At 38.0% G+C, this 25542-nt stretch overlaps 1 protein-coding gene and 1 long non-coding RNA gene across 6 annotated transcripts in view; one reads left to right on the top strand and one right to left on the bottom strand.

Moving 5' to 3' along the window:
* Positions 1-25542, bottom strand: part of ZNF609 (zinc finger protein 609) — a 208939-nt gene that overhangs the window by 45648 nt on the left and 137749 nt on the right. For all 4 annotated transcript variants that reach the window (XM_077881405.1, XM_077881404.1, XM_077881406.1 and 1 more), the window contains one exon: positions 10156-10381. In XM_077881405.1, the coding sequence (XP_077737531.1) occupies positions 10156-10381 (226 nt within the window). The remainder of the gene's footprint in view (positions 1-10155; positions 10382-25542) is intronic.
* LOC144303370 (uncharacterized) lies at positions 292-18730 on the top strand. 2 transcript variants are annotated; one of them, XR_013370446.1, is made up of 4 exons: positions 292-424; positions 672-882; positions 13111-13260; positions 18423-18730. It is a non-coding gene; the product is annotated as an uncharacterized LOC144303370 (long non-coding RNA). The 2 variants fall into 2 exon arrangements; XR_013370445.1 differs by having other exon boundaries at positions 13156-13260; positions 18423-18718.

The following is a 25542-nucleotide window of genomic DNA, read 5'->3' as shown; positions in this document are numbered from 1 at the left end:
GTTTATTTTACAATTTGTAAAATGAATCTCAAAAAAGTCCGTAACTGAAAATTTTCCTTAGGGCTTCAGGATTTAAGTATATGACAGTGGGCAGATAACATAATCTACAAAGGTATACAGACACGTAACTGCCCTAAAGCATCCCCTGGGAGTCAGCTGCTAGGTGGGAAAAATGTGTTGGCTGTTGTTTTGGGTGGGGGAGGGGTGGGAGAAAGTAAGTATTGATTTCCCTAATGTTTCCTTTGTGTGGCTGCTGTTGCCATGTGGTGGTCTGTTGCTATGAAGATTTGTGGTGCCAGACAATGGCTGCTAGACTCTTTATGACTCTCCTATTGGTGGAGCTGTTTCTGCCGGAGTCAGGCTAGTAAGTAATTGGCTAAGCAGTGGAGAAAGCATGGTCACTGTGCACCATTTCTTTCTCCAGGTAAGTGCTGCCTGAGGGAAGAGTGAAGGTGAAGGACTGTTAATTAGGTAAAGGAAAAAGAAAAACCAAAAGCTGAGAACCAGCATAACTTTCCAGTATAAATATCTTAAATTGGATACTTCATGGTTTCACACACATACTTCCCTACATCAGAATCACACAGAATATACCAAGGGTAACTATCAAGGTTACCATTTCCATGAAAGAAGATTAATGGACAGCCCCTTCTTTTTTTTTTTTTTTTTAGCAAGAAGGATAAAGACCTGAAGCTGGGATCTGCAATCAGATGAGGATGAAGAACTGCTGAGGCAGGTTCTCAGTGGAGCTACCACAGGCAAACTAACTTCCTGCTAAGCAAAACCACTGCCTATTACTCTGATAATGAGAAAACTGCAACCCACAGACCAAAGTACAAGGCTCAACCACAGAGTTTGAAGCAGGGCCAAATGTTCTCCCAGGTAACAGGCGCCAGAGTCATAGGAGTCACCTTGGGTCTGTGCAAATGTAGTTACTGAAGAAGGGTGGCTTCTTCACCCTCCCACACATTTATTCTTCTATCTCACAGTTTATTATTACGCTTCCAGAGTACATATTACATAAAGATCATCTAGCCCCTTTGCTGTCCAATATAGTAAATCACTAGTGACACATGACCATTTAAATTTAAACTTAATAAGAGTTCTTTTTTTTAATTAATTAATTTATTTATGAGAGACACAGAGAGAGAGGTAGAGACAAAGGCAGAGAAAGAAGCATGCTCCATGCAGGGAGCCCGATGTGGGACTTGATCCCAGGACTCTGGGATCATGCCCTGAGTCAAAGGCAGACACTCAACTGCTGAGCCACCCAGGCATCCCAAATTTAAACTTAATAATCCTCAGTATCATGTGCCACATTTTAGGGTGCTCAGGATTACATGTGACTAGACTACCATTTTGGACAGCGTATTTCCATCACAAAAAGTTTTACTAAACAGTGCAAATCTAGCCCAAGCCCCCATAAATTAGAAATCTATGGCTAGGATAAGTTAAGAGACTTAACCAAGATAACACAAGCTAGCTAAAGTTACCATCTGTTCTAGAATCCAACTCTCTCAACGCTAGTTCAGATATTTGTTTTGCACTACTATGCCTTTAAGATACCATTAGTCCTTGAGACAGTTATTCTCAAATAGTTCCTGACACTCTTATAGTTTTTGAATAAAAATACGGAGATGAGGATACTTGTGCATATTTATTTAATGAGTACAGAAGTTGAAACTCCCTTCTCTTTACTAAATCTTTAAGCTAGAATGCAGCTTTGGAAGATGGGCCAAACTTACAGCTTTTCATTCCATACAGGGAGTTGTACTCACTTCAGCTTCAAAAACATGGTCTTAGAGCCCTGTAACTTCTGTCTTTCTGATTTGGTGGTGGTGGTGGGGGGTGTCTTTCTGATATTCTGGTAAAGGCCAGACTGATTTCAGAGATATTTTAAGAGCAACTGGAGTGGAAAAGTGAACCCAGAGAAATGATATCACAACTTTTTAGCAGCAGAATCCCCTTCAAATATAGTTTCACAAAGAAGCCTAACATATAAATCACCCCAAAGTAGAACTATTCTGGGTTGTATGTGGTGGGGTAGCAAAGGTGGGGCCTGAGGCCTGCCCACTCAGCACCCCATACTCCTCTTATGACTGCTTCTGAGGCTCCTCCATGCTCAAGTTCCTCAGACTATAACTTCAAACCATTTCCTTTGAAAACACCTAAGGTTCTATCTCTGACTTTTCTAATTTCAAAAGATTGGTGGTGGAAGACAAGGAAGGAAGGAAGGGAGGGAGGGAGGGAGGAAAAGACGAAAAAGAAGCAAGCAAGCGAGCAAGCAAACTCTTATTATTTTTAGTTAGTACATACCAAATGAACCTGAGAGAGGTTACCAAAAAATTGTATTTTTATCTACATATCTAAAATGCATGGGCACAAGGCAGAGGCAGTTTAATCAAATATTTATCTATTATTTTACTTTTCGTATGAAGACTGAACTAGTTCTTGGGGGAAATAAAATGATATATAAAATGCAATTTCTGGCTTTAGCTATCTTATAGTCTAATAAAGTAGAAAAGACACCTAGGAATCCTAGGTGGAAGGACGCCTGAGTGGCTCAGCAGTTGAGCATCTGCTTTTGGCTCAGGGCGTGATCCCAGAGTCCCAGGATCGAGTCCTGCATTGGGCTTCCTGCATGGAGCCTGCTTCTCCCTCTGCCTATGTCTCTGCCTATGTCTCTGCCTCTCTCTCTCTCTCTCTCTGTCTCACGAATAAATTAAAAAAAAAAAAAAAAAAAAAGGAATCCTAGGTGGAAACTAATAAGGATAGGCTTATATTTACTGTAGTCCTAAAAGGCTGCAAGAGAGAATACAGAACAAAAAAAATGTTTGAAGTAATGGCTGAAGACTCCGAAAATTTGAAAAAAGACAAAATTACAGATTCAAGAAGATGAATAAACCCCTAAACAGGATAAACACAAAGAAATCCACATCAGATACATCACAATCATAATCAAAATGCAGAGAAGTAAACAGGGGAAAGTGACACATTACTTATAGGGGAACAATGACTTAAGTGATTACATATTTCTTAGAAACCATGGAGGCTATAAAAAAGGAAACAGAGCATTTTTAAAGTGTAAGAAGAAAAGAAATACAAATCTAGATGTCTGTATCCAGAAAAAATATCTTTTAGAATTAAGGTGAAATAAAGACATTCTCAGAGAATTAATAGCCAGTGAACTTGCTCCAAAAGAATTAGGAAGAGATTCAGATTTCAGACAGACGGAAAACAAGAGAGATACAACTGGAACACCAGGAATGAAGAAAGAGCAACAGAAATATTATATGGGTAAAAGTAATAAACTACTCTCTTGAGTTTTTTTTTTTTTAAGATTTTATTTATTTATTCATAGAGACAGAGAGAAAGAGAGAGAGAGAGAGAGAGAGAGAGGCAGAGACACAAGCAGAGGGAGAAGAAGGGACCATGCAGAGAGCCTGACGAGGGACTCGATCCAGGGTCTCCAGGATCACACCCTGGGCTGCAGGCGGCGCTAAACCACTGTGCCACTGGGGCTGCCCTCTCTTGAGTTTTTAAAGTATATATCACATGACTGAAAGGGAAAATTCTCTAAAAATTGTCTGATGGGGTTTTCAATGTATTAAATGTAATTCATAGGACCAGGAGTTTACAAACTTTTTTAGTAAAAGACTACACAGTGAATATTTTTTACTCTGCAGGCCATATGGTCTTTGTTGTAATACTCTGCCACTCTAGTGCAAAGTGGCTGTAAATACATGAAATGAATACGCCTAGGTTCCAGTTAAACTTTATCTATGGGCAATAAAATTTGGATTTCATATAATCTTCACAAGAATAATATTCTTGTTTTGATTTTTTCCAACTGTTAAAAAACATTACCTGTTTTTGGCAATGAGCATAAGACAATTACAACATAAAGAAAGGGAGGGGAAAGGGTCTTACATAGTGGTAAGATTTCTACATTCCACTTGAGGTAGTAAAAATGTTCCAATTTTAAGTAGACTGTGGAAAATTGAATACATATATTATAATCCCCAAAATAACCAGTAAAACTATACGAAAAGATGAAGAATAGGGGTACCTGGGTGTAGGGTCATGAGTTCAAGGCTAATGTTGGCCTCCACGTTGAGTGTGGAGCTTGCTTAAAAAAAAAAAAGATGAAGAATTAAAATTAAGAGTCAGAAATAACTCTAGGGAGGTGTGAGCCTAGAAAACAGGTAGAATGGTAATACAGTAAAACAGGTCATAAAAGTAGGCGTAATAAAGAGAAACAGAAGAGGGAAAGAGGCAAAATTTCAGGAAAAAGATTATTCTTTTTTAAACATTCTGAATTTAAGAAATCAGCTTCTGGTGATGTATAAAATGGGATTAGCCAAAAGGTCAAGTCTAGAGATAAAGATTTGGAGATTGTTCATATAAGGGAGACAGCTGGAGCCATGAATATAAAAGACTGCACTTCCTAAAAGAAGGCTGCTGAAGCAATGACTTCTGGGATTTACGACGTATGAAGGTTATGCAAAGTAGAGCAGCAGAGCAAGCTACCTGCTTCCCCTTCTTCCTTTGTGTGGGAAAACAATGTATCCAGTTAAAATACTACATTTCCTTGCAGAAAGGGTAGCCAATGAGATGTAGGCAGAAGTCTTAGATCTGGATTCTGGGAAAGCTTGTCAAAGGGAAACAGATTAGGTGGATGGCAGAAACTACTTTACTTTTCTCCTTCATTTTCAATCCTGGAAAGTAAATGTGATGTCTAGAGCTACATTAGAAATCTTGCAATGAAGATGTAACTTTAAGGAGCCTGGAACACTGATGACATTAGAAGTCATCACACTAACCCTGCACTGCCTACCATCAGAGTTTTCTTATATTAAATCATTATTACTTCATCTTCTGTTCCTAGCAGTCAAATCCCATTCTTAACGCAATGCTTCCTCAACTTTCCCCATTATGGCAAACATAGTACATGAAAATAATATATGTGGATAAGGCTGCTTGTCTAGGAGAAAGGAGTGGGGCACCAGTTGCCAAAGGCCCTGGCTAAAGGCCAACAGAACAGAACCAATATTTCAGCACCCTAAAACCCTTCTGGAATTTCTGACCTAATAAATACAAGGAGGAAGTACTGATACAAAGAAAATAACCAGTCAAAAAGACAAATGAGATTTTTGAGAGGTATGATAATGACAAGAGAGGAGAGTTTCAAGAATAGAGAAACAGTAGAGCTTCTAAAAGTCTAGGGCAGACTGAGAAAAGACCTTTGGAAAATTCATTGGTATAAGATTATTTCAGTCAAATGGTGGCAGAAGAAATCTGATGGCAAGAAGGTGCATGATACCGAGTAGGTAAAAAGAGATTGTAAACAGCAATAGCAAGCAGTGATGAAAAGGAGAGAGGTCAATAATTCAAAGGGGTAGCAAGGATGAGGAAAATACTTTCACTGTAAAAAACTGTTGCAGAGGGAAAGAATTTAAATACAAGGGGAAAGAATAAAGACGAAGAAGAAAGAATAGATAAATTCATGGTATAAAATCTTAAAGAATCTTCAGAATAAGGAGAGAAAAAGGAAATAATAGGACATAAAAATACATTTTAAGAAAGAAGAGGGAAGCTGGGAGGGTTTAGGTGGGTGTCTTTGATCCTAGCTGTTTAAGAGCATGAAAAGAAAATGAATTGGGCTAATGAATGAATCTTGAGAATGAGGTTAAGCATTGACAAATGTGAATGTAACAAGGTGATGAAGGAATTGCTAAGCAGTACTGCAAGCTCAACGTTAAGTCAGCTAGCATATACTTGCATCCAAAGCAACTGGATTTTGTGAATTCTTCCACTTGTCAGACTAGGATCAGGAGTTGAAAAATGCAGGTGGAGATCCCCTGAATGGGAGACTGGCAAGATAAGTAGTTTTGTTTTTCTGAGAAAACAAATTTATAAAAGTGTATAATGAAGTTTCATCATTGGTATTAATATTTTTTAGTTTTGATTTATGAAACTGTTCATTTTCAAAATATAATAGCCAATGGTTCTCCTATTTTTCACTCCAGTGCTCTTGCCACCATACCACAAATTCTTCCAGAAAGCACATTTGCTAAAGTAATGCTACACTTAGTGTGGCTGCTTAAAAGAGAAAACCTATAGCATCTCCTGGAATTCTTAAAGTTAGCCTTGCCTTTCTTAAAAACACCATAGAAGCCAGGAAGCAATTTTGTCTCAGCAAAAGAATATGTTCTGCCTTAAAGATTCTTATACATTGGGACATCGGCCTTCGGCTGAGGGTGTGATCCTGGAGTTCCAGGATCAGGTCCTGCATCGGGCTCCTGCATGGAGCCTGCTTCGCCTCCCTCTGCCTGTGCCTCTGCCTCTCTCTCTCTCTCTGGCTCTCGTGAGTAAATATATAAACTCTTAAAAAAAAAAAAGAATAATCAAATCTTAAAAAAAAAAGAATAAAATCTTTAAAAAATAATATCTTTTTATTTGTTTATTTATTTATTCATGAGAACCAGAGAGAGAGAGAGAGAGAGAGGCAGAGGCACAGGCAGAGGCACAGGCAGAGGGAGGCGAAGCAGGCTCCATGCAGGAGCCTGATGCGGACCCGGTGCGGGATCCAATGTGGGACACACTCCCGGAACTCCAGGACCACGGCCTGAGCAGAAGGCAGGTGCTCAACCACTGGGCCACTCAGTGTACTCCCCAACAAAAAAAAGATTCTTATACATTGTTTCCAGGACCCTGGGTTAAAGTATGCCTTGTGAACTAGGAATGGACTTGGAACCCTGTTCTTTTGATTTTTTTTTTTTTTTAAGTGGCTCCACCTCCAGCATAGAGCCCATGGTGGGGAATGAACTCATGACCTCACTGAGATCAAGACCTGAGCTGAGAAAAAAAGAGTTGGATGCTTAACCAACTGAGCCACCCAGGTACCCCTGATATTTTTATCTGAAGTGAGGTGGGACAAAATGAAATCAGGTAGAATCAGACCTCTGCAGAAGTGTTAAGTCTCAAAAAAGCCAAAGAAAACATTCCAAGTTATACTTGAGTCTTAAAAGTCCTAAGGTTGAGCCTAGTCAAGTAAGATCTTTACAGTGCTAGCTGTATTATGAACAGCCTAAAAAGAGGTAGAATCTGCAGGAATTTAAAGATGTTTCCAAGGCAAGGTTTGCACTGAAAGCTAGGAAAGAAAGAAGCAACACTACAGGACAGGTAGGCAAAGAAACGAGGAAGAATTGAGGTCCTGACCCCTACACCTGTTCGCAGCAAGAAGGCTCAGTTCTACAAGGACCTCATAATCCTCCATTTCCCTCAGAGGCCAAACATTCACAGCTTCTCTCTAAGCTCTAAGGATTTTTCCATTTGAAGATAGTAGTTTTGCTATCTTTGCTGGGCAGAGACAGACAGAAGTACAAAGAGTCAGGTAGCAGACAAAAAGCCCAGAAGGCTGAAGGATTTTTTAAAAAAGTATCCATATATAGTTCTTATTATTAACTTGAGGACAGACTCAGTATACTAGATCTTATAGATCTGCAGAGAATGATCTTTGCAGGAAATCTCTGTCACCTGAAGATGAAAAGGAATGTAAACCAACTCTGATCCCAATTCAGACCTTTACCAACTGACAGTTCAGGTGAAGGCCCTCTGGGAGGGTCAGAAAGCAGAGTAGAGTATATAATTACAGAACAGTTCTCTTTCCCTTGTGATGAATGAAAAAGAAAGAGGAAAGGTACTAAGCCCTGAAATGCAATATAATAAATGGGAGAAAATATGATATTAAAAAGTAAGAGAACTAAAAATCTTATAGGTATAAATTAGAGTGATCTCAAATCTGGTGACAGTAGTATGTATTCTGAGTTTCAGAGACGGTCTAGAATTTTGTAAAGTATTTGATATGGTTTCTAATTTCAAACTATTTTAGTATCCATTGGATATATGTTAACATAGATCTAGAAATAGCAATGACTAGAGGCACCTGGGTGGCTCAGTAGGTTAAGTGTCTGCCTCCAGCAAGGGTCATGATCCCAGGGTCCTGCATGGAGCCGCACATCAACAAGGAGTCTGCTTCTCCCTTTGCCCCTCCCCTGCTCATGCTTGCTCATTTTCTCTCTCTCTGAAATAAATAAAATCTTTTAAAAAATAATTTAGAAATGACAATGACTAGATGTAAGCATTCATTCAAATAGTCTTGAAGGCCTACCATAGATGCCAAGTATTAAGTAATAGATATTCAATGATGAGCAAAATAGTCCCTGAGCTCACAGATTTCTAAAACATGGAAGAGACAGACATTATTAGAAAAATAAAATTATATAAAATTACAAACTGTGATAACTATTGTGAAATAAACTGCAGGGTGCATTCAAAATGTGTAACAGGGGAACTTAGTAATAAGCTGTCAGGTACAACCAGAGAGCCTTTCAGAAGAAATAATTTAAAAAGTGTGTGTGTGTGTGTGTGTGTGTGCGCGCGCGCGCTAACATCTCCTTGGCAGGGAGGGAGAACAGGGATCCTCAGATAAAAAGGTATCCATTGTTCTCAGGAGAGTAAAAGGGTTAGCCTCATTTTCCTGCAAAGTTTTCGTCAGGTTCACATATATGAAAAGTATCTTGTCCTTGGAGAAAAGTCACCATTATGAAGATGGATAGAATAAATAGACAGGAAATTGATGTCTTCTATCTTCAATATATTGAGGCAACAGGCCCTGAAGGTTGCTTGGTGTCACAGAGCTGTGGTCTGGACATGTTTGTTATTCCAACAGACTCTGTGGCTTTTTAGATGTTTGGTCATAGGCAGATGATTTTTAAAATTAGAGATAGCCACTTGTGATTTCCAGATTGTATACTGAATACACCTACCCAGAGTCAACTTCTAGGGTCAACCTCTCTCTCCATTGTCTCTGCATCAGTTTCTAACACAAAAGGATTTTTTTTTTTCTGGCATGACAATCTCAGGCACACTATAAAACCTCATCAGCAATGTTATTCTGAAAGCTGAAGCTTTACTATACTGCTGTTTAACAATGTGAAAGCCAAAAAACCACAGAATTTTTTATATATATCACCTCAATGCGTACTGCACGGTAGACTTTAAATAAATACTGAATCACAACAAAATATTCAGAGGAATAAACTTTGATTAGAAAGACCAGAATGAAACACCTGAATTTCCACAGGCAAACTGACAAGATAGCTTATGATAATTAGAAATAATGAGCTGTGCTCCTCTGGGCCTCTACACTCCAGAGTGAGGATGCTTTGAAAGTCTGGTTACTGATGCAGAGACTTGGTGGGACTGTGAGGCCCAGCCCCTCTTTAAACCACACATTCTTTAACAAGAACTTGGGTTTTTTTTTTTATAAAAAGAATGTATGTGCTGAAATCAAATTGCCACAGATGGTACCAAGGGATCAGAAATACCTGGTGAAGTCCCTTTGCACCCCTATTTTTTCAGGTTTATGAACTTCCAAAATAGAAGAGATTCTATTCTCAGGGACAAATGGAACATACTAGAAGTCTGGATGTTAGCCTCAGGCAGAAGCACCCTACAGTGAGCCAACTGCTTAGTGGATGCCTGAAAACAAGACCATGTGAACATTTCCCTGTTGCCTAGGCCTATAAAATCTGTACTAAGTGACAGATGCATCAAGTGGTGTGGGTGGCTGGGCAAAGAGGCAACCAGTGGGAAGTTACTGGCTGCACCGCCAGGTGTTAAAAAAAGGCAAGAGCTGCATATTCAATGAGCCAACACCAAGTCAATTTAAGGGTGACTGTTTTCTGTTTCCTTGACTCCAACAGCTGTCTTTTCATTATTTTATTCTCTTCAAGCCTGACCCAAAAGTTCATTTACATTCAAATTCTCCCATATAAAATGGTAAAGAGGAGTATGGAGAGTATAGACACAGTTTGAATTACCTGGCAAGTACTTATCGAATGACTGCTTAAATAGCAGGGCTAACACTGTTGATAGCTATGAAGGGGAGATAATTAATTTTAAAAAGTGGTAATCTTGAGAAGCTGGATGATTTCACCAAGAAGTATGCTGCAATCCTCTGGATAGGTATCACCAGCAGACTATGGTCACTTAAGACTCCTAAAAAATAATTGGTGTTGTTTACAACAATAAGCCCATGTTGGCAGAAGTAGGTTGAGAAGGGATGGGAAAGTCACATATAGCACTTACCATCTTCTGTTTCCTGCCACACGATGCCCTCGAGGTTGACACTTGTCCCAGGTTCACAGGGGCCCAGGCACTCAGGCTCTGTAGCTAGAGCCACATCACATGTGTTGACCCCAACTGATCGGGTACGAACCATGATCTGCTCACAGGGGGATGAGATGTCATTACTGACCACTGGTACCAAAAGGTGCAGTGGCAGCACCGCCGGTGTAGAGACAGGGGACTCCATCTGTGAGGAAAGAAAAGTAGTAGCTGAGTTGCAGAGAGAACATTTAGAGGAAATACCTTCTCTATATTTAATCTAGTCCTACATTCTTTCCTGCCAGTGTGGAAGGCTCTAAATATAAGACTTCGGTCCTTCCTTTCAAGTTCCAGCTCATGATACCACCACATATCTAGTGGTTTATATGGTTGGTGCAGCTCGATTTCTTATTAATGATCTTTCTCATAAACTGTGCTTAGCTAAAAGTGTATTAAAAAATCCTGTCTCATTTGAAAATCTCTAGTGACAGAGAACCACGTCCAGATTTCAACAATATTAGAGCACACAGACTGATGAGAAAGAAAAGCCTTCTAAGGCATGTTCCACCGCCACCAGTTTCCCACCAATCTATCATTTGACAAATAATACATTAATTGGGTATAAAATCCAAGAACATGGGTAGGGATAAAGAAGGGGAGAAAATAACCAGATCCTAGGAATGTTACTTCAAGACTAGTGCTTTAATTCATCTTTAGCTAGGTGGACATCTACTTAAAAGTTATAGGAGGGCTAGGAGCAACCTGATGGGGGTTTCTAACCTGTAGAGATTACAGCAGTGACTAACTAGTTAATGAGAATAGCATTTTGGAGCCTGAATCTAACATCAAATTTATCTTTAAGAAACAGCAGGTGCGGTTACTATCCAGAAGCCAATTCATGGCAGTCTGCAGATGAAGTTGATTATGCACACACAGAAATAGGAGAACACAAAAACCAGAAATCTACCTCTAGAATTTGAACCTCTCACACGAATGCAGTTTCTTAGAAACCAAGATTTCAATATATCAACAGTTAAAAGTTATAATAAAGAGGGTAATAATCCCTTAACTTTTTAAAATCCTAGCATTTATCAGACTGATGAAAGTACTGTCTATAGGGCCCAAATCCTAACTGAACACAGTGTCCTGCACATGCAACAGTGCTCAATTCACACACTGACAAATCTTCCCTGAAGATTAAGTATGACACCAATCAACAGACTTAAAAATGAGAGTCTTCTTCCCCTTGTGAAATATTTTTTTTCTTAAAGGTTTATTTATTTCGAGGGGGGGCGGGGAGAGCAAGCACAAGTGAGCTGGGGAGGGACAGAGGAAAAGAATCTCAAGTAGACTCCCTTGATGAGCTCAGAGCCCTAGGTGGGGCTCCAATGAGAGGCAGGGCTCTGTACCATGACCGTGAGATCATGACCTATGCCAAAATCAAGTCAGATGCTCAAATGACTGAGCCACCAGGTGCCCCATAAAAGATTTTTTAGTACAGTTTGAGTACTCCTTCAATGGACCTACATCCAGACAGCCACAAATGCATCCATAATCCAAGCTACTAGACAGTTATGCAACAGAACTCTGGTTTTACTGAATGACCACTGCTCTACCTATAATCCACTTCTCTCCTCTTGACACATACACACACTCCTGGTCTCAGATACTACTCTAGAAGCTGAGATCTGGGTATTGCCTCTACTCTATGCAGTTAGCTCTCCATTTTTTGGCTTAGAAGTCACAGTTATTTGTGAATCATCACTGCCAGATTCCACTGAATGCTAGAATATGGATTGTTTTAAAGATTTTATTTATTTATTCATCACACACACACACACACACACACACACACACACACAGGCAGAGACACAGGCAGAGACACAGACAGAGGAGAAGCAGGCTCCATACAGGGAGCCTGATGTGGGACTTGATCCCGGGACTCCAGAATCACGCCCTGGGCCAAAGGCAGGCACCAAACTGCTGAGCCACCCAGGGATCCCCTAGAACATAGATTCTGATGAATTCTGGTACCTGAGAAGCTGTCAAAACATTATCCCTATCTGCTTGTTGGCATGCATCCACCTCCTATCCCCCTCCCCATACGTCCCTAACTCCACCTCTTTTATAAAATGAAATGGAAGTCAAAACCCATACAATGAATTTTCTGCATTATGGTCAATGCCAACAGGCATTTTTGCTTTCTTTTTGCACTTCTGAAAATCAGGCATTCATCATTTAATTTGGCAACCTTCTTGGGATGTGGTAGGTCCCTGAAAGACCTTTAAAATTTCTATGCACAGATCAGAAAGTAAAAACAGAAAACATAAGCTCAACTCTTTACTACCCCTGTGTATAGCTGAAATCTGAGTCTAATCATCAAGCTCTTTCAGGAACTCTTCAAGAAGGTTGCTTATATCTCTTTGGAAGGAAGTTTCCTGGAGATTTTACCCTTGAGAATTACTAAAAAGAGAAAATTAGATACAGAGTACACAGATCATCTTTACTCTTGGCCTCACCTCTGTTTTGTATTTTTTCTCCTGGGGAAGACCTGAGACAAAAACAATTTCACAATCAGTATATGCATTTTCTTTGCTTAGAGTTTGTTGTCTTTTTTATATCATTCTTTTACTAGCAAGAGAAATTCCTTCAAGGTCTTCTTTCTTGGACAGATTGGCCTGAACCTTAAGTCACTCCTCTGAACTTTCTGACTACCTCACTTGAGCATGTCTTGTTGCAACCTGTTCCATTGATGAGACAGCAATCCTAAACACAGAAGGAGGATATATATATATATATATATATATATATATTATACACACACACACACACACACACACACACACTCTCTCTCTCCCTGGGGACTTACATATGTATATATATTCCCTATATACACATATATTCTCTCTCTATATACATATATTCTCTCTCTCTCAGGCATCAAGGACAGCTGTATCTAGAACTGGTTTCATTTCCTGCTAGGTTATGCAGTGTCTCTGGGAGGCCAAGGAGAAGGGAAGCTACTAACACTGTAAATAAAACCAAGCCCTCAGTTCTGTACCGGCAGATCCTGAAAACGTCTAAGATGTAAGTAGAGACACTCTTGTTGCGCGCAGTTTGCCAAATTAAATCCTGCTACAGAATATGTACAGAGAAGGAACTTAGCAGAAATGATTAAATAGAAAAACAGAATTAATATACAAAGCTGATTAACACGTATACGGAGCAAACTACTCTTATTGGTCAGAGGTACTAAGTAGAATTCAAGATCTCTGTGTGAGGATGACTTTATTTAGTCAGTTAATTAAAAGAGATTTTTTGAGGGGTGGGAAGAAGTAAATAAATCCACCTATGGGTTTAGAACCACTCGGTTTCCTACTTTGCAACAGAAATCTGAGGAGAAATCATAGAGCAGCACAATAATGTTTAATTACAGCTCAAGCTCTGCTAATTATCATTTGGTCACGTCTATAATCTACATTAAGCCATAGTGCATAATAAGCAGCTCTGTGATATTCATCTAATAACCTAGATGGCTTTATGGGATTTCATATTCTACTATTCACTGGAACAGCTTCATTTACCATTCTCCAGGAAAGGATAAAAATCAGAAAAGGACTTATTTTGCCACCTTTTCCATATACCTAGGATACAAAAGCAGGAATTGTCAAGAGACTGGTGCCAGCAGGGAAAATTAAGTAACAGGAATATAAAAAGTTAAGGTCATTAAATATCTTAATAGCTACAACAACCATAAAAGCTGGGCCAATTCTTGGTCTCTGAAATGCCAAGGAGTGCCACTAGGGCTCCTGGGACTCACTGAATAGGGAGATAAAACAACAAAACAAAAGAAAAACCTGAAAAGAGAGAATTTAAAAATGGAAATATCGTAAGTTTCCCAATAGTTCATGTCCTTTATTTTTTAATGATACTTCTTTTCAATTCACCTTTAGATATTAGTCTTAATAGCACCTATTAGAGATCTAAGTGCTGATAGGCAGGTGACACAGAAATGAGGACTGGAGAGAATAAAGAAAGGCCAGAGCCATTAATCTCCCCTCAAGAAGTAATTATACACTGACTTCAGCTGCCTCCCACACATGAGAGGAACTGATGGAAGAAAAATTTCAAGGCTGCAACATAATTTGGGGGGATAGAAAATGTAGCAAAGAAATGTTTGGGACAGATCTTTCCCCCTCCCCTTCACAAATATGAGTCTGATATCTTCACCTTCACAGTCAAAAGGTGGAGAGGAAGACTGCTCTACTGACAACTGCTATAACTCTAAGAAACTCCTTTTATCCAAGAATGAAAGATAATCGGAGATAATGGTTAGATAAATGTTCAGATATATTCAGAATGATCAGAGAAGATTATATAGAAAGCAGAATGTCATCAAATATACATTAATAGCTATGTTCTCTTTTTTTGATAATTTCAAATGTCCTTCAAGATTTTACAGTGACTCAGCATCAGCAATGCTAACAATAATCTAGGTTCCTGATTCATGGATGAAACATGTAGGTACTCCCCTAAAAAACTTGTTTGGCTCACAAAATTTTTGTTGTGGGGTTTTGTTGTTGTTGTTTTTGAGAGAGAGTGAGTGCTGGGGAGGGGGTGAGGGAGACAAAGAATCTTGAGCAGGCTCCATCCAGTTCAGAGCCCAGCATGGGGTTCAATCTCATGACCCTGAGATTACAACCAAGCCGAAATCAAGAGTTTGATGCTTAACCAACTGAACCACCCAGGTACCCTTATGGTGGGTTATTAAAAAGAAGAACAAGTATTTATTTAAAATCCCATTTATCAATTTTATTTATTTATTTTTTTTGAGAGAGAGAGAAAGAGAGGGTGGGGGAGACAGGCAGAGGGAGACAATCCCAAGCAGACTCTGCTGAGTGGGGAGCCTGATGGGAGACTCGATCCCATGGCCTAGAGATCATGACTCCAGAAGAAATTAAGAGTCACTCAACTGCTGAGCCACCAAGGCATCCCCCATTTATCAATTTATTGGTCTCTCAAATTAAAATACAGAGAAAAAAAATCCTCAGTTATTTGAACTGCTTCCTATTGACTGAGATTTTGAGATAAAATAAGTGTACTGTATTTTCTTAAAGATTATCTTTGCTTATCCTTGAAGATCAGTAATTGCTTGTTTGCAAGAGCCCGGCAGGTAGAAATCATAGAATGAGGATGGAGGGAGAAATCTGAATTCCTCCATTCCATAAAGCTAAAGCTCTTGACAGAATGCAGAATATTCCAAGTAAATCACAAAACAACACAACAGGGGATCCCTGGGTGGCGCAGCGGTTTAGCACCTGCCTTTGGCCCAGGGCTCGATCCTGGAGACCTGGGATCGAATCCCACGTCGGGCTCCCTGCATGGGGCCTGCTTCTCCCTCTGCCTGTGTCTCTGCCTCTCTCTCTCTCTGTGTGGGACTATCATGAATAAATAAATAAAATCTAAAAAACAAAACAAAACAAAACAAAAACAAAACAAAAAAACCCCCACAACATTTAAATATTAGTGAAGGAGGAAATCACCTCCTTTTCAAACACTCTTTGACCCTGACTGTTGGTAGGAAGGAAGGTAGAAAAGAAGAAGGGAAAAGAAAGCAGAGGCTGCAGGTCTGCTGAACTTCCAGATTTCACTTAAGATTGCTTTGAAAAAGAATTTGATTGTAACTCTGGTTAATTTCCAAGACATCTTGTAGCAGAAGGCAAGGAAGAAAAAGCAAAAAAGAAAGACACGGTAGCTTGCTCCATAACCAGCCATCCAACAGTTCTTTGAAGCTACATACTATTATTCACAGAAGACTTACTTTAGCACTCAATTTTAGCCAATCAGCGCCTGGTCAAGGTCAGCAGTGAAGCTGCTCCAGTCTGTACTTCTATAGAAAATGCAAGTGCAAGTGAACATACAATTTGAAGACTGTAAGACTGGCCATAAGGAGTTCTCCTGCAATGATCCCTATAGAATCTCAGGCTCAAACCCGAAAGACCTCTTCTGGTAAGGAGGAGATAGCAGATCAAAAGACCCTAATAATTTAAGCCTGTCTAACTTTCCAGTGTGTGGGGATGGATATATTATGTTGGAAGTATAACAAAGGAAGAAAAAAATATCATAAATGAAATCAGTGCATAACACAAATCACGTGGCACTGTCCATACTATGACAAAGGTTTTGCTGAAAGAAGCATCTATTCTGCTCTTCTAAGTCTTCTCACTCCATAATCTCCTGCCTTCTTGAAATTCACCACATTGTCCTTCAGCAAAGCTATTAACTTTGCAGTTGATGAGTGATGATAGGGTCCTAGGTACTACCTCTGAAACTATTTTTTTCCACAGAAGGTTGATGATCCCTCCCATTTCTGTATTGTTCCAAGGGAAGCACTAGAATCAGCTTTTCAAGAATAAAGAATGAGAAAAATTCATTCTTTGGCTATACTATTTCCTTTCCTGAACACAATTCTTACCTCCTTTCACATTCTCCTTTCCTAAAAAGTCAGGACTGGAGATGGTCATCTCTAACTCCATTTTCTTACCCCGTAGGATACAAAAACAGAAAAAAAAAAATAAATAAATAACCCACAGACAAAATAAGGTGAATATAACAGAAAGCTAAAGCCTTTTTTTGAATCATTCAGAATCATAGATGTCAGTAGAAGAGTCTCAATTTTTTTTTAATTTTTTATTTATTTATGATAGTCACACACAGAGGCAGAGACACAGGCAGAGGGAGAAGCAGGCTCCATGCACCGGGAGCCCGACGTGGGATTCGATCCCGGGTCTCCAGGATCACGCCCTGGGCCCAAAGGCAGGCGCTAAACCGCTGCGCCACCCAGGGATCCTGAAGAGTCTCAATTTAACCTATATCATGGATGGACAAATTGTACTAAAGAACCTAATCATCATTTATATTGACGGTCCCGTTAGATAACATGAGAATTCTGAATTGAGGCATCACAAACCACATCTTGTTCTGTAGTAGCTTGGGAAGGAGAAATAGGAATGATTCTTCCTACTTCAAGGTAGCTGTTTTTAAATACTTTGGTCTTGGAAAACCTTCATAGTCTTAAAAACAGAGAATCTTACAGAGCTTTGATTTTTATAGGATTTATCAGTTGATATTTACTGTACTAGAAATTAAAAGTGAAAGATTCTAATGTACTAAAACAGCTAATGATTTTGAGGGGTGCCCGGGTGGCTTAGTTGGTTGAACTTCCAACTCTTGGTTTTGGCTCAGGTCATGATCTTGGGTCCTGGGATCAAGCTCCCACGTTGGAGTCCATGCTCAGCATGGAGTATGCTTGGGATTCTTTTTCCCTCCCCCTCTGTTCCTTCCTCTGCTCATGCACTCTCTCATAAACAAACAACAGACAAATAAAATATTAAAAAAATAAAACTACTAAAGATTTTTGAAATGACAAAATTAGAGCCACACAGAACATATTAGTAGTTGTCAGGAAGAAGGGTTGGTGGGAGATAGAAAAATTGAGTACGGCTAGAAAGAGCAACACAAGGGATCCTTAATGCTCCAGTAATGGAGCTGTTCTGTATTTTGACTGTGTGGGAAATAATCCAGGCCTACACATGATAAAATTGCACAGAACTAAATATGCGTACACACACACACACACACACACAAGTGAGCACAAGTAAAATAGAGGAAACCTTAACAAGATAGGTGGACTGCATTACTGTCAATATCCCTGTTGCAATACTGAACTATACCTCTGCAAGGTGTTACCATTAGAGGAAACTAGGTAAAGGGTACATGAAATCTCTCTGAATTATTTATTACAACTATTAATTATCTCAAAATTAAAAGATAAACAAAAAATTGAAGACCCCAAAGAGCTCTGATGTGAAATAGATCTATTGATATTCATCATACTAGAACTTAAAAGAAAAAAACTGGGATGCCTAGGTGGCTCAGTGGTTGAGTATCTGCCTTCATTCAGCTCAAGAGACTGATCCCAGGGTCCTGGGATGGAATCCTGCATTGGGCTCCCCACAGGGAGCCTGCTTCTCCCCCTGCCTATGTTTCTGCCTCTCTCTGTCTCTCCTGAATCAATAAACAAAAGCTTTAAAAAAAAAAAAGAAAAAAATTGATAAGCATTAACTTGTTTTAAATGACATTTAAAAACTTATTATATATGAATATATGTAACATTTTAAATAAAAATAGCTATACTTTTTCAAAAGAAAAGGGAAAAAAGAACAGTGGCATTGATTTACATTTTGCAGATCTCTTCAATGGCTGGTTTAATAGAAGACTGCTAGATTCTCATGTCTGTTTCTGCATTCAATCTGTTGGTGAAATGTGTTGAACTATATAAAGAAAACCGGCCTCACACAAATTTTATATATGTATCCTTTTCAGATAATTGTGGTTATTCTTTGATAGGACACCAAAACTGAACAAATGATAGTTCTTAAAGGTTAGTGGCTATGTGGAATCTGAAACTGTATCAATGAACTTTTTGTACTCTGTTACATTACAACCCATTGGTCTGTCTAGTACTTTGAATGCTTCTTTTACCCATGCATGATTTTCAACATCATATATTAGTCATTTGGAAAATACTGGTTCACTGAGTTATACAGCTCTTTCAAATACTGACACATTCCATTAATATAAAAAAGTCATATTGCCTCTGAGCTCATCAGAACCCTTTACAAACTGGTAGGCTGTCAAACTAATGGGTGGGGGGAGCAGACGCAAATTTTCCAAAATTACAATATTTGCTTGAAAGCTTGTATTTTATCATTAATAACAAATGGTGTCAATTATTTTCCTTGGAGTAACTGGCTCGTTTCATTTACTTTTAAGAAAATATCTGCCAAATACCCAACTCTGAATACCTATACTCTGTCAGTTGTTCTTTCAAGTAAAAATGACATTCCATAATATAAGTGACTAGGTCAGCTTGCAACTCAATTGCAAAAGTACTTTACCTAGAGAAAAATATCATACTTTGGCATGCAGCAGTATGTGTACTTCCCATTTTGTCACATACAACATAAAATGACATGTATTCAAGAGGTGAGATTTAATATATATAAAAAGATATTTTAAAGAGAAACTAGCTTTTAAAGACTTTTTTTAACCTTTTGACCTCCTTCACTCATTTCTGCCACCCCTACTCCCACATATAAGAGAGATCATGTATTTGTCTTTCTCTGTCTTAAGAGCCAAGATCCCCCCCACCATTTTTTTAATGGCTGATTTTTTGTTTTTTATTTAAGTATAGTTGACATATGAAAATGGCAAGATTTAATTCTTGTGGCCCAATAATATTCCACTGTATGTATATATATATATATATATATATATATATATATATATATATATATACCATGTCTTCTTTATCCATTCCCTCATTCATGGATTCTTAGCTTGTTTCCTTATCTTGGCCACTCTAACTAATGCTACAATAAACATGGGGGTACTTTTATCTTTTAGTGATTTTATTTTCTTCAGATAAATACCTAGAACTGAAATTGCTGGATCATTTTGTAGTTCTATTTCCATTTTTTTGAGGAACTTCCATATGTTTTCCATAGTGGTTGCACCCATTTACTTTCCCACCAACAGTGAACTTTTTTCCACTTCCTAACCAATATTTGTTAATTTTTATTGTTTTGGTAATAGCCATTCTAATAGGTGTTGAAGTGATAACATTGTGGATTTGATTTCCCTAATGATTAACGATGTTGAAAATCTTTTTATATACTTGTTGCCCATATGTATGTCTTCTTTGGAAAAATGTCTATTCAGATCTTCTACCCAGTTTTAAACGGATTCTTTCTTTTCTTTTCCTTTCCTTTCCTTTTCTTTTCTTTTCTTTCTTTTCTTTTCTTTCTTTCTTTCGCTGTTGAGTTGTATGAATTCTTCTTATATTTTGGATATTAGCCCTCCCTCTCTCTCTGTAAAGTGTATACGTATGTGTGTGTGTGTGTATGTAAAGTAACAGACTATATATATATATAATATATATATATAATATATATATATAGCAAATATTTTCTCCCATTCAGCAAGCTGTGTTTCCATTTTGTTGATGGTTTCCTTTGCTATGCAGAAGTTTTTATTTTGATATAGTTCTACTTGTTTATTTTTCCTTTTATTGCTTTTGCTTTTGTTGTCAGATTCAAAAAAATCATTGCCAAGACCTATGTCAAAGAGCTTACTGCCTATGTTGTCTATCATCTAGGAGTTTTATGGTTTCAGGTTTTACATTCAAGTCTTAAATCCATTTGGGGTTAATTTTTGTGTATGCTGTAAGATGGATGTTCAAGTTTCACTCTTTTACATGTGGCTGTCCAATCTTCCCAACACCAATTACTGAAGAGACTGTTCTTTCCCCACTGTATGTTTTTGGCTCCTTTGTCATAAATTGACCATATATGCCTGGGTTTATTTCTGGGCTTTCTATTCTGTTCCAATGATCTATTGTTTCTATGCCAATACCATTCTGTTTTAATTACTGCAGCTTTTTAACGGAGTTTAAGATCAAGGAGCTTGATGCCTCCAGCTTCATTCTTCTTTCTCAAGATTGCTTTGGCTATTTGGAGTCTCTTGTGGTTTCATACAAATTTTAGGATTATTTGTTCTAGTTCCATAAGAAATGCCATTGGAATTTTGAAAGCAATTACACTCAATTTGTAGACTGCTTTAGGTAGTATGGACATTTTAATAATACTGAGTCTTTCAAATCATTAGCATGGAATACTTTCCATTTACTTGTGTCTTTAACTTTTTTCATTAATGTCTTGTAGTTTTCAATATATAAGTCCCTCACCCCCCCTTGGTTAAATTTAGTCCTATTTTATTCTTTTTGATGCAATTGTAAATGGGATTGTTTTCTAAAATTTCTCTTTCTGATATTTTGTCATCAGTGTATAGAAATGCAATAGATTTGTATCCTGCAACTTTACTGAACTCATTTACTAGTTCCAACAGTTTTTTTAATGGAGTCTTTAGGGTTTTCTATATATACCATGTCATTTGCAAATAGTGACAGTTTTTTTACTTTCTCCTTTCCAATATGGATGTCTTTTCTTTTCTTATATAATTGCTCTGGCTAGGACTTCATCTATTATGTTGAATAAAAGAGGTAACAGGGATCCCTGGGTGGCGCAGCGGTTTAGTGCCTGTCTTTGGCCCAGGGCGCGATCCTGGAGACCCGGGATCAAATCCCACATCGGGCTCCCGGTGCGTGGAGCCTGCTTCTCCCTCTGCCTGTGTCTCTGCCTCTCTCTCTCTCTCTCTCTCCCCGACTATCATAAATAAATAAAAATTAAAAAAAAAAAAAAAAGAGGTAACAGTGGGCATTCCTGTCTTGTTCTTCATCTTAGGGGAAAGGCTTTCAGCTTTTCACCATTGAGTATGATATTAGCTAAGGGCTTGGCACATATAGGCTTTTTTATGTTGAGGCATGTTTCTTCTATACCCACTCTGTTGAGAGTTTTTATTATAAACAGATAATGAATTTGTCAAATGCTTTACCTGCATCTACTGAGATGATCATATTATAATTTTTACCCTTCTTTTTGTTAATGTGTTTTATAACACATCTGCAGATGTTGAAACATGTTTGCATCCCTGGAATAAATCCCACTTGATCATAGTATATGATACTTTTGAACTGTTGAATTTGGTTTGCTAATATTTTGTGAGGATTTTTGCACTTGTGTTTATCAGGCATAATGGCCCATAATTTTTTCTTGTGGTGTCCTTGTTTGGTATCAAGGTAATGTTGGCCCCATAAAATGAATTTGAAAAACTGTATTCTAAAATAGTATTCTAAAAATAGAAAAGGTAGTGGATTAATCATATATAAGGCTAATATAAAGGCTAAAAGACAAAAGTAGGAAAAATAATTGTGATTACAATAATTAGTTAAGGGATACACAAGCTAAAAAGATGCAAAATGTGACAACAGCAACAAAACCTGGGTAGGGGGAGAGTAAAAATGTTAAGCTTTAGAATGGGATCAATTTAAAATAGATTGTTATAGATATAGGTTACATAGATAGGCCTCACAGTAGCCTCAAAACAAAACCTACAGTAAATACACAAAGAGAAAGAGAAAGCAATATAAGTATACCACTAAAGAAAGTCATCAAACCACAAAGAAGAGAGTAAAAGAAAGGAACAGAGAGGAACTACAGTAGCAGCCACAAAACAATTAACAAATGGCAATAAATACCTAACAATAATTATTTTAAATTATTTGTATTTTTTTAATTGAAGCATAGTTGACACACAATGGTATTAATTAAGAATTATCAAGAATTACTTTAAATGTAAACAGACTATGGGCAGCCCCCAAGGCTCAGTGGTTTAGCACCGCCTTCAGCCCAGGGCATGATCCTGGAGGCCCGGACCCAGTCTCACATCAGGCTCCCTGCATGGAGCCTGTTTCTCCCTCTGCCTGTGTCTCTGCCTCTCTCTCTGTCTGTGTCTCTCATGAATAAACAAAATCTTTTAAATAAATAAATAAATAAATAAATAAATAAATAAATAAATAAATAAATGTAAGTAGAGTAAATTTTCTAATCAAAAGACACAGAGCAGCTCGATGGATGAAAAAAGAAGACTCATCTATATGCTACCTATAAGAAGCTCCCTTTGAATGTAAGAACGCACAGGGGCGCCTGGGTGGCTCACTCAGTTAAATGTCTGTCTTTGGCTCAGTGTGATCCTGGGGTTCTGGAATTGCCCTTTGCCCCTCCTTCTGCTTTGTGCTCTCTCTCTCTCTCTCTCTCTCTCATAAATAAATAAATAAATAAATAAATAAATAAATAAATAAATAAATAAATAAATAAAATCTTAAAAAAAATCTAAGAACACATAGATTCAAAGTGAAAGATTGGTAAAGATACTCTATGTTGGAATGGCTATACTTATACCAGACAAAATAGACTTAAAAAAAAATAAACTCTATGCCCAACATGGGGCTCGAACTTACAACTCTAAGATTAAAAGTCATAGCCTCCCTAAGTATAACAGACTTTAAAACAGAGACAAAGATGGGCATTACATGATAAACAGGTCAATCCAATAAGAGGATATAATATTTGTAAATATTTATGCCAACAGAGGAACAGGACCTAAACATGTAAAGCAGATATTAACAGACATAAAGGGAAAAACAGATAGCAAGATAGTAATAGTAGAGGAGTTTACTATGCCACTTACATCAGTGGATAGATCATTCCACAGAAAATCAATAAGGAAATACCAAGCTTAAATAATACTTTAGACCTGATGGAGTTAACAGATATATACAGAACATTCTGTATACAAAAGCAACAGAATACACGTTTTTTTCAAGGGCATATGGAACATTTTCCAGGAGAGATCATATGTCAGGCCACAAAACAAGTCTTAATAAATTTAAGAGGACTGAAATCTTACCAAGTATCTTTCCAAGTACACTAGTATGACACTAGAAATCAACTACAAATGGAAAACTGGGAAATTCACAAATATGTGGAGATTAAACAACATGAAAAAACAATGGGTTAAGAAAAAGTGAAAAGAAAAATAAAAAAAAAATACCTTGAGACAAATGAAATGTAAATATACCAAAATTTCTGGGATGCAGCAAAAGCATTTTTAAGAGGGAAGTTCACAGTAATAAAATAAAAGTCTTAAATAAACAAGTAGGAACTAGAAGCTATAAGGGATTAGAAAAAGAGCAAATGAAGTACAAAGTTAGGAGAGGAAGGAAATAACAAAGATTAGAGCAGAAATAAAGACTAAAAAGACAATAAAGATCCATGAAACGAAGAGGTAGTTTTTGAAAAGATAAACAAAATTGGTAAGACTTCAGCTAGACTTATGAGACATACAGAGACAGAGAGACAAAGAGAAGGAGAGAATTCAAATAAAATCAGAAATAAAAGACGACATATTACAACTGACATCACCGAAATACAAAAGGTCTAAGAGACTTCTAAGATTATTTTTATAGATTATTTATTTATTTATTCATGAGAGACAGAGAGAGAGAGAGAGAGAGAGAGAGAGGCAGAGACACAGGCAGTGGGAGAAGCAGACTCCCTGCGAGGCGCTCGATATGGGACTTGATCCCCGGACCCCGGGATCACGCCTTGAGCCAAAGGCAGACAGACATTCAATCTTTGAGCCACGCAGGCATCCCTCTGAGACTAATTATATACCAACAAACTGAACAACCTAGAAGAAATGGATTAAAAACAAATAACTTATCAAGACTGAATCATGATTACGTAAACAGTATGAACAGACCAATAACTACTAAAGAGATTGAATCAATAATTAAAAAACTCTCAATGAACAAAAAAGTCCTGGACCATATACCTTCACCGGTGAATTCTACCAAACATTCAAATAAGATTAATACCAAACCTTCTCAAATGCTTTACAATTTTTACTTTTACTGTAACGTCACAGCAGTGGAGAATGTGATGGCCAGTAATACAATTTGTTGCCACTTATCTGATGTGCGCCAAGATACTAACCGTTTACCCACGACTGCTTTTGCACTATCAGTGCATATTAGTGCAAATGTCAACAGAGTGAAAAGGGCAAATAATGTCTTACTATTATTATGAAAATAATTCTGACCTAGCAGAACCTCTGAAAAGCTCCCAGAGGTATCTAGGGGGTCTGAGAATTTTATTTATATATATATTTAAGATTTATTTATTTATTTATTTATTCATTCATTCATTCATTCATTCATTCATTCATTCATTCATTCATTCATGATGGGGGTGGGGTGCACAGACACAGGCAGAGGGAGAAGCAGGCTCCAGGCAGAGAGCCTGATGTGGGACTCATCCTGGATCTCTAGGATCACACCCTGGGCTGAAGGCGTCGCTAAACCGCTGGGCCACCGGGGCTGCCCATGAGGATTATATTTTGAGAACAAAGGACACCTGAATGACTCAGTGGTTGAGCATCTGCCTTCAGCCCAGGGAGTGATCCGGAGGTCCTGAGATGGAGTCTCACATCACTTCTCCCTTTGCCTGTGTTTCTGCCTCTCTCTCTCTCTGTGTCTCTCATAAATAAATAATAAAATCTTTAAAAAATATATTTCGAGAACAAATCAGGTTTCATGTTCTGGGGTTGAAGAAGTGATCAGGTTCTCCAGAACCATATGCCCATCTGATTCCTGAAGAAAACTGAGATTCTAGTAGCCAGGAAGTTGAGATTGCCTGTTTAGTGGGCAAACAAGTCTGCCACAACAGGGCAGTTTTGAAGTGATGGTGAAGGAAAAAGAGACATGAAGGCAACATTATTAGCTAGAGGGCAGTAGGAAAGCATGCTCCTAGGATCCACAGACTAAGGATTTTGTAAGTAAAGGATGTT

The sequence above is a fragment of the Canis aureus genome, chromosome 32 (assembly GCF_053574225.1).
Source record: "Canis aureus isolate CA01 chromosome 32, VMU_Caureus_v.1.0, whole genome shotgun sequence".
Classification (NCBI taxonomy): domain Eukaryota; kingdom Metazoa; phylum Chordata; class Mammalia; order Carnivora; family Canidae; genus Canis; species Canis aureus.
Note: the sequence above shows the minus strand (reverse complement) of the source record. Positions and strands in the feature narration are given on the sequence as shown.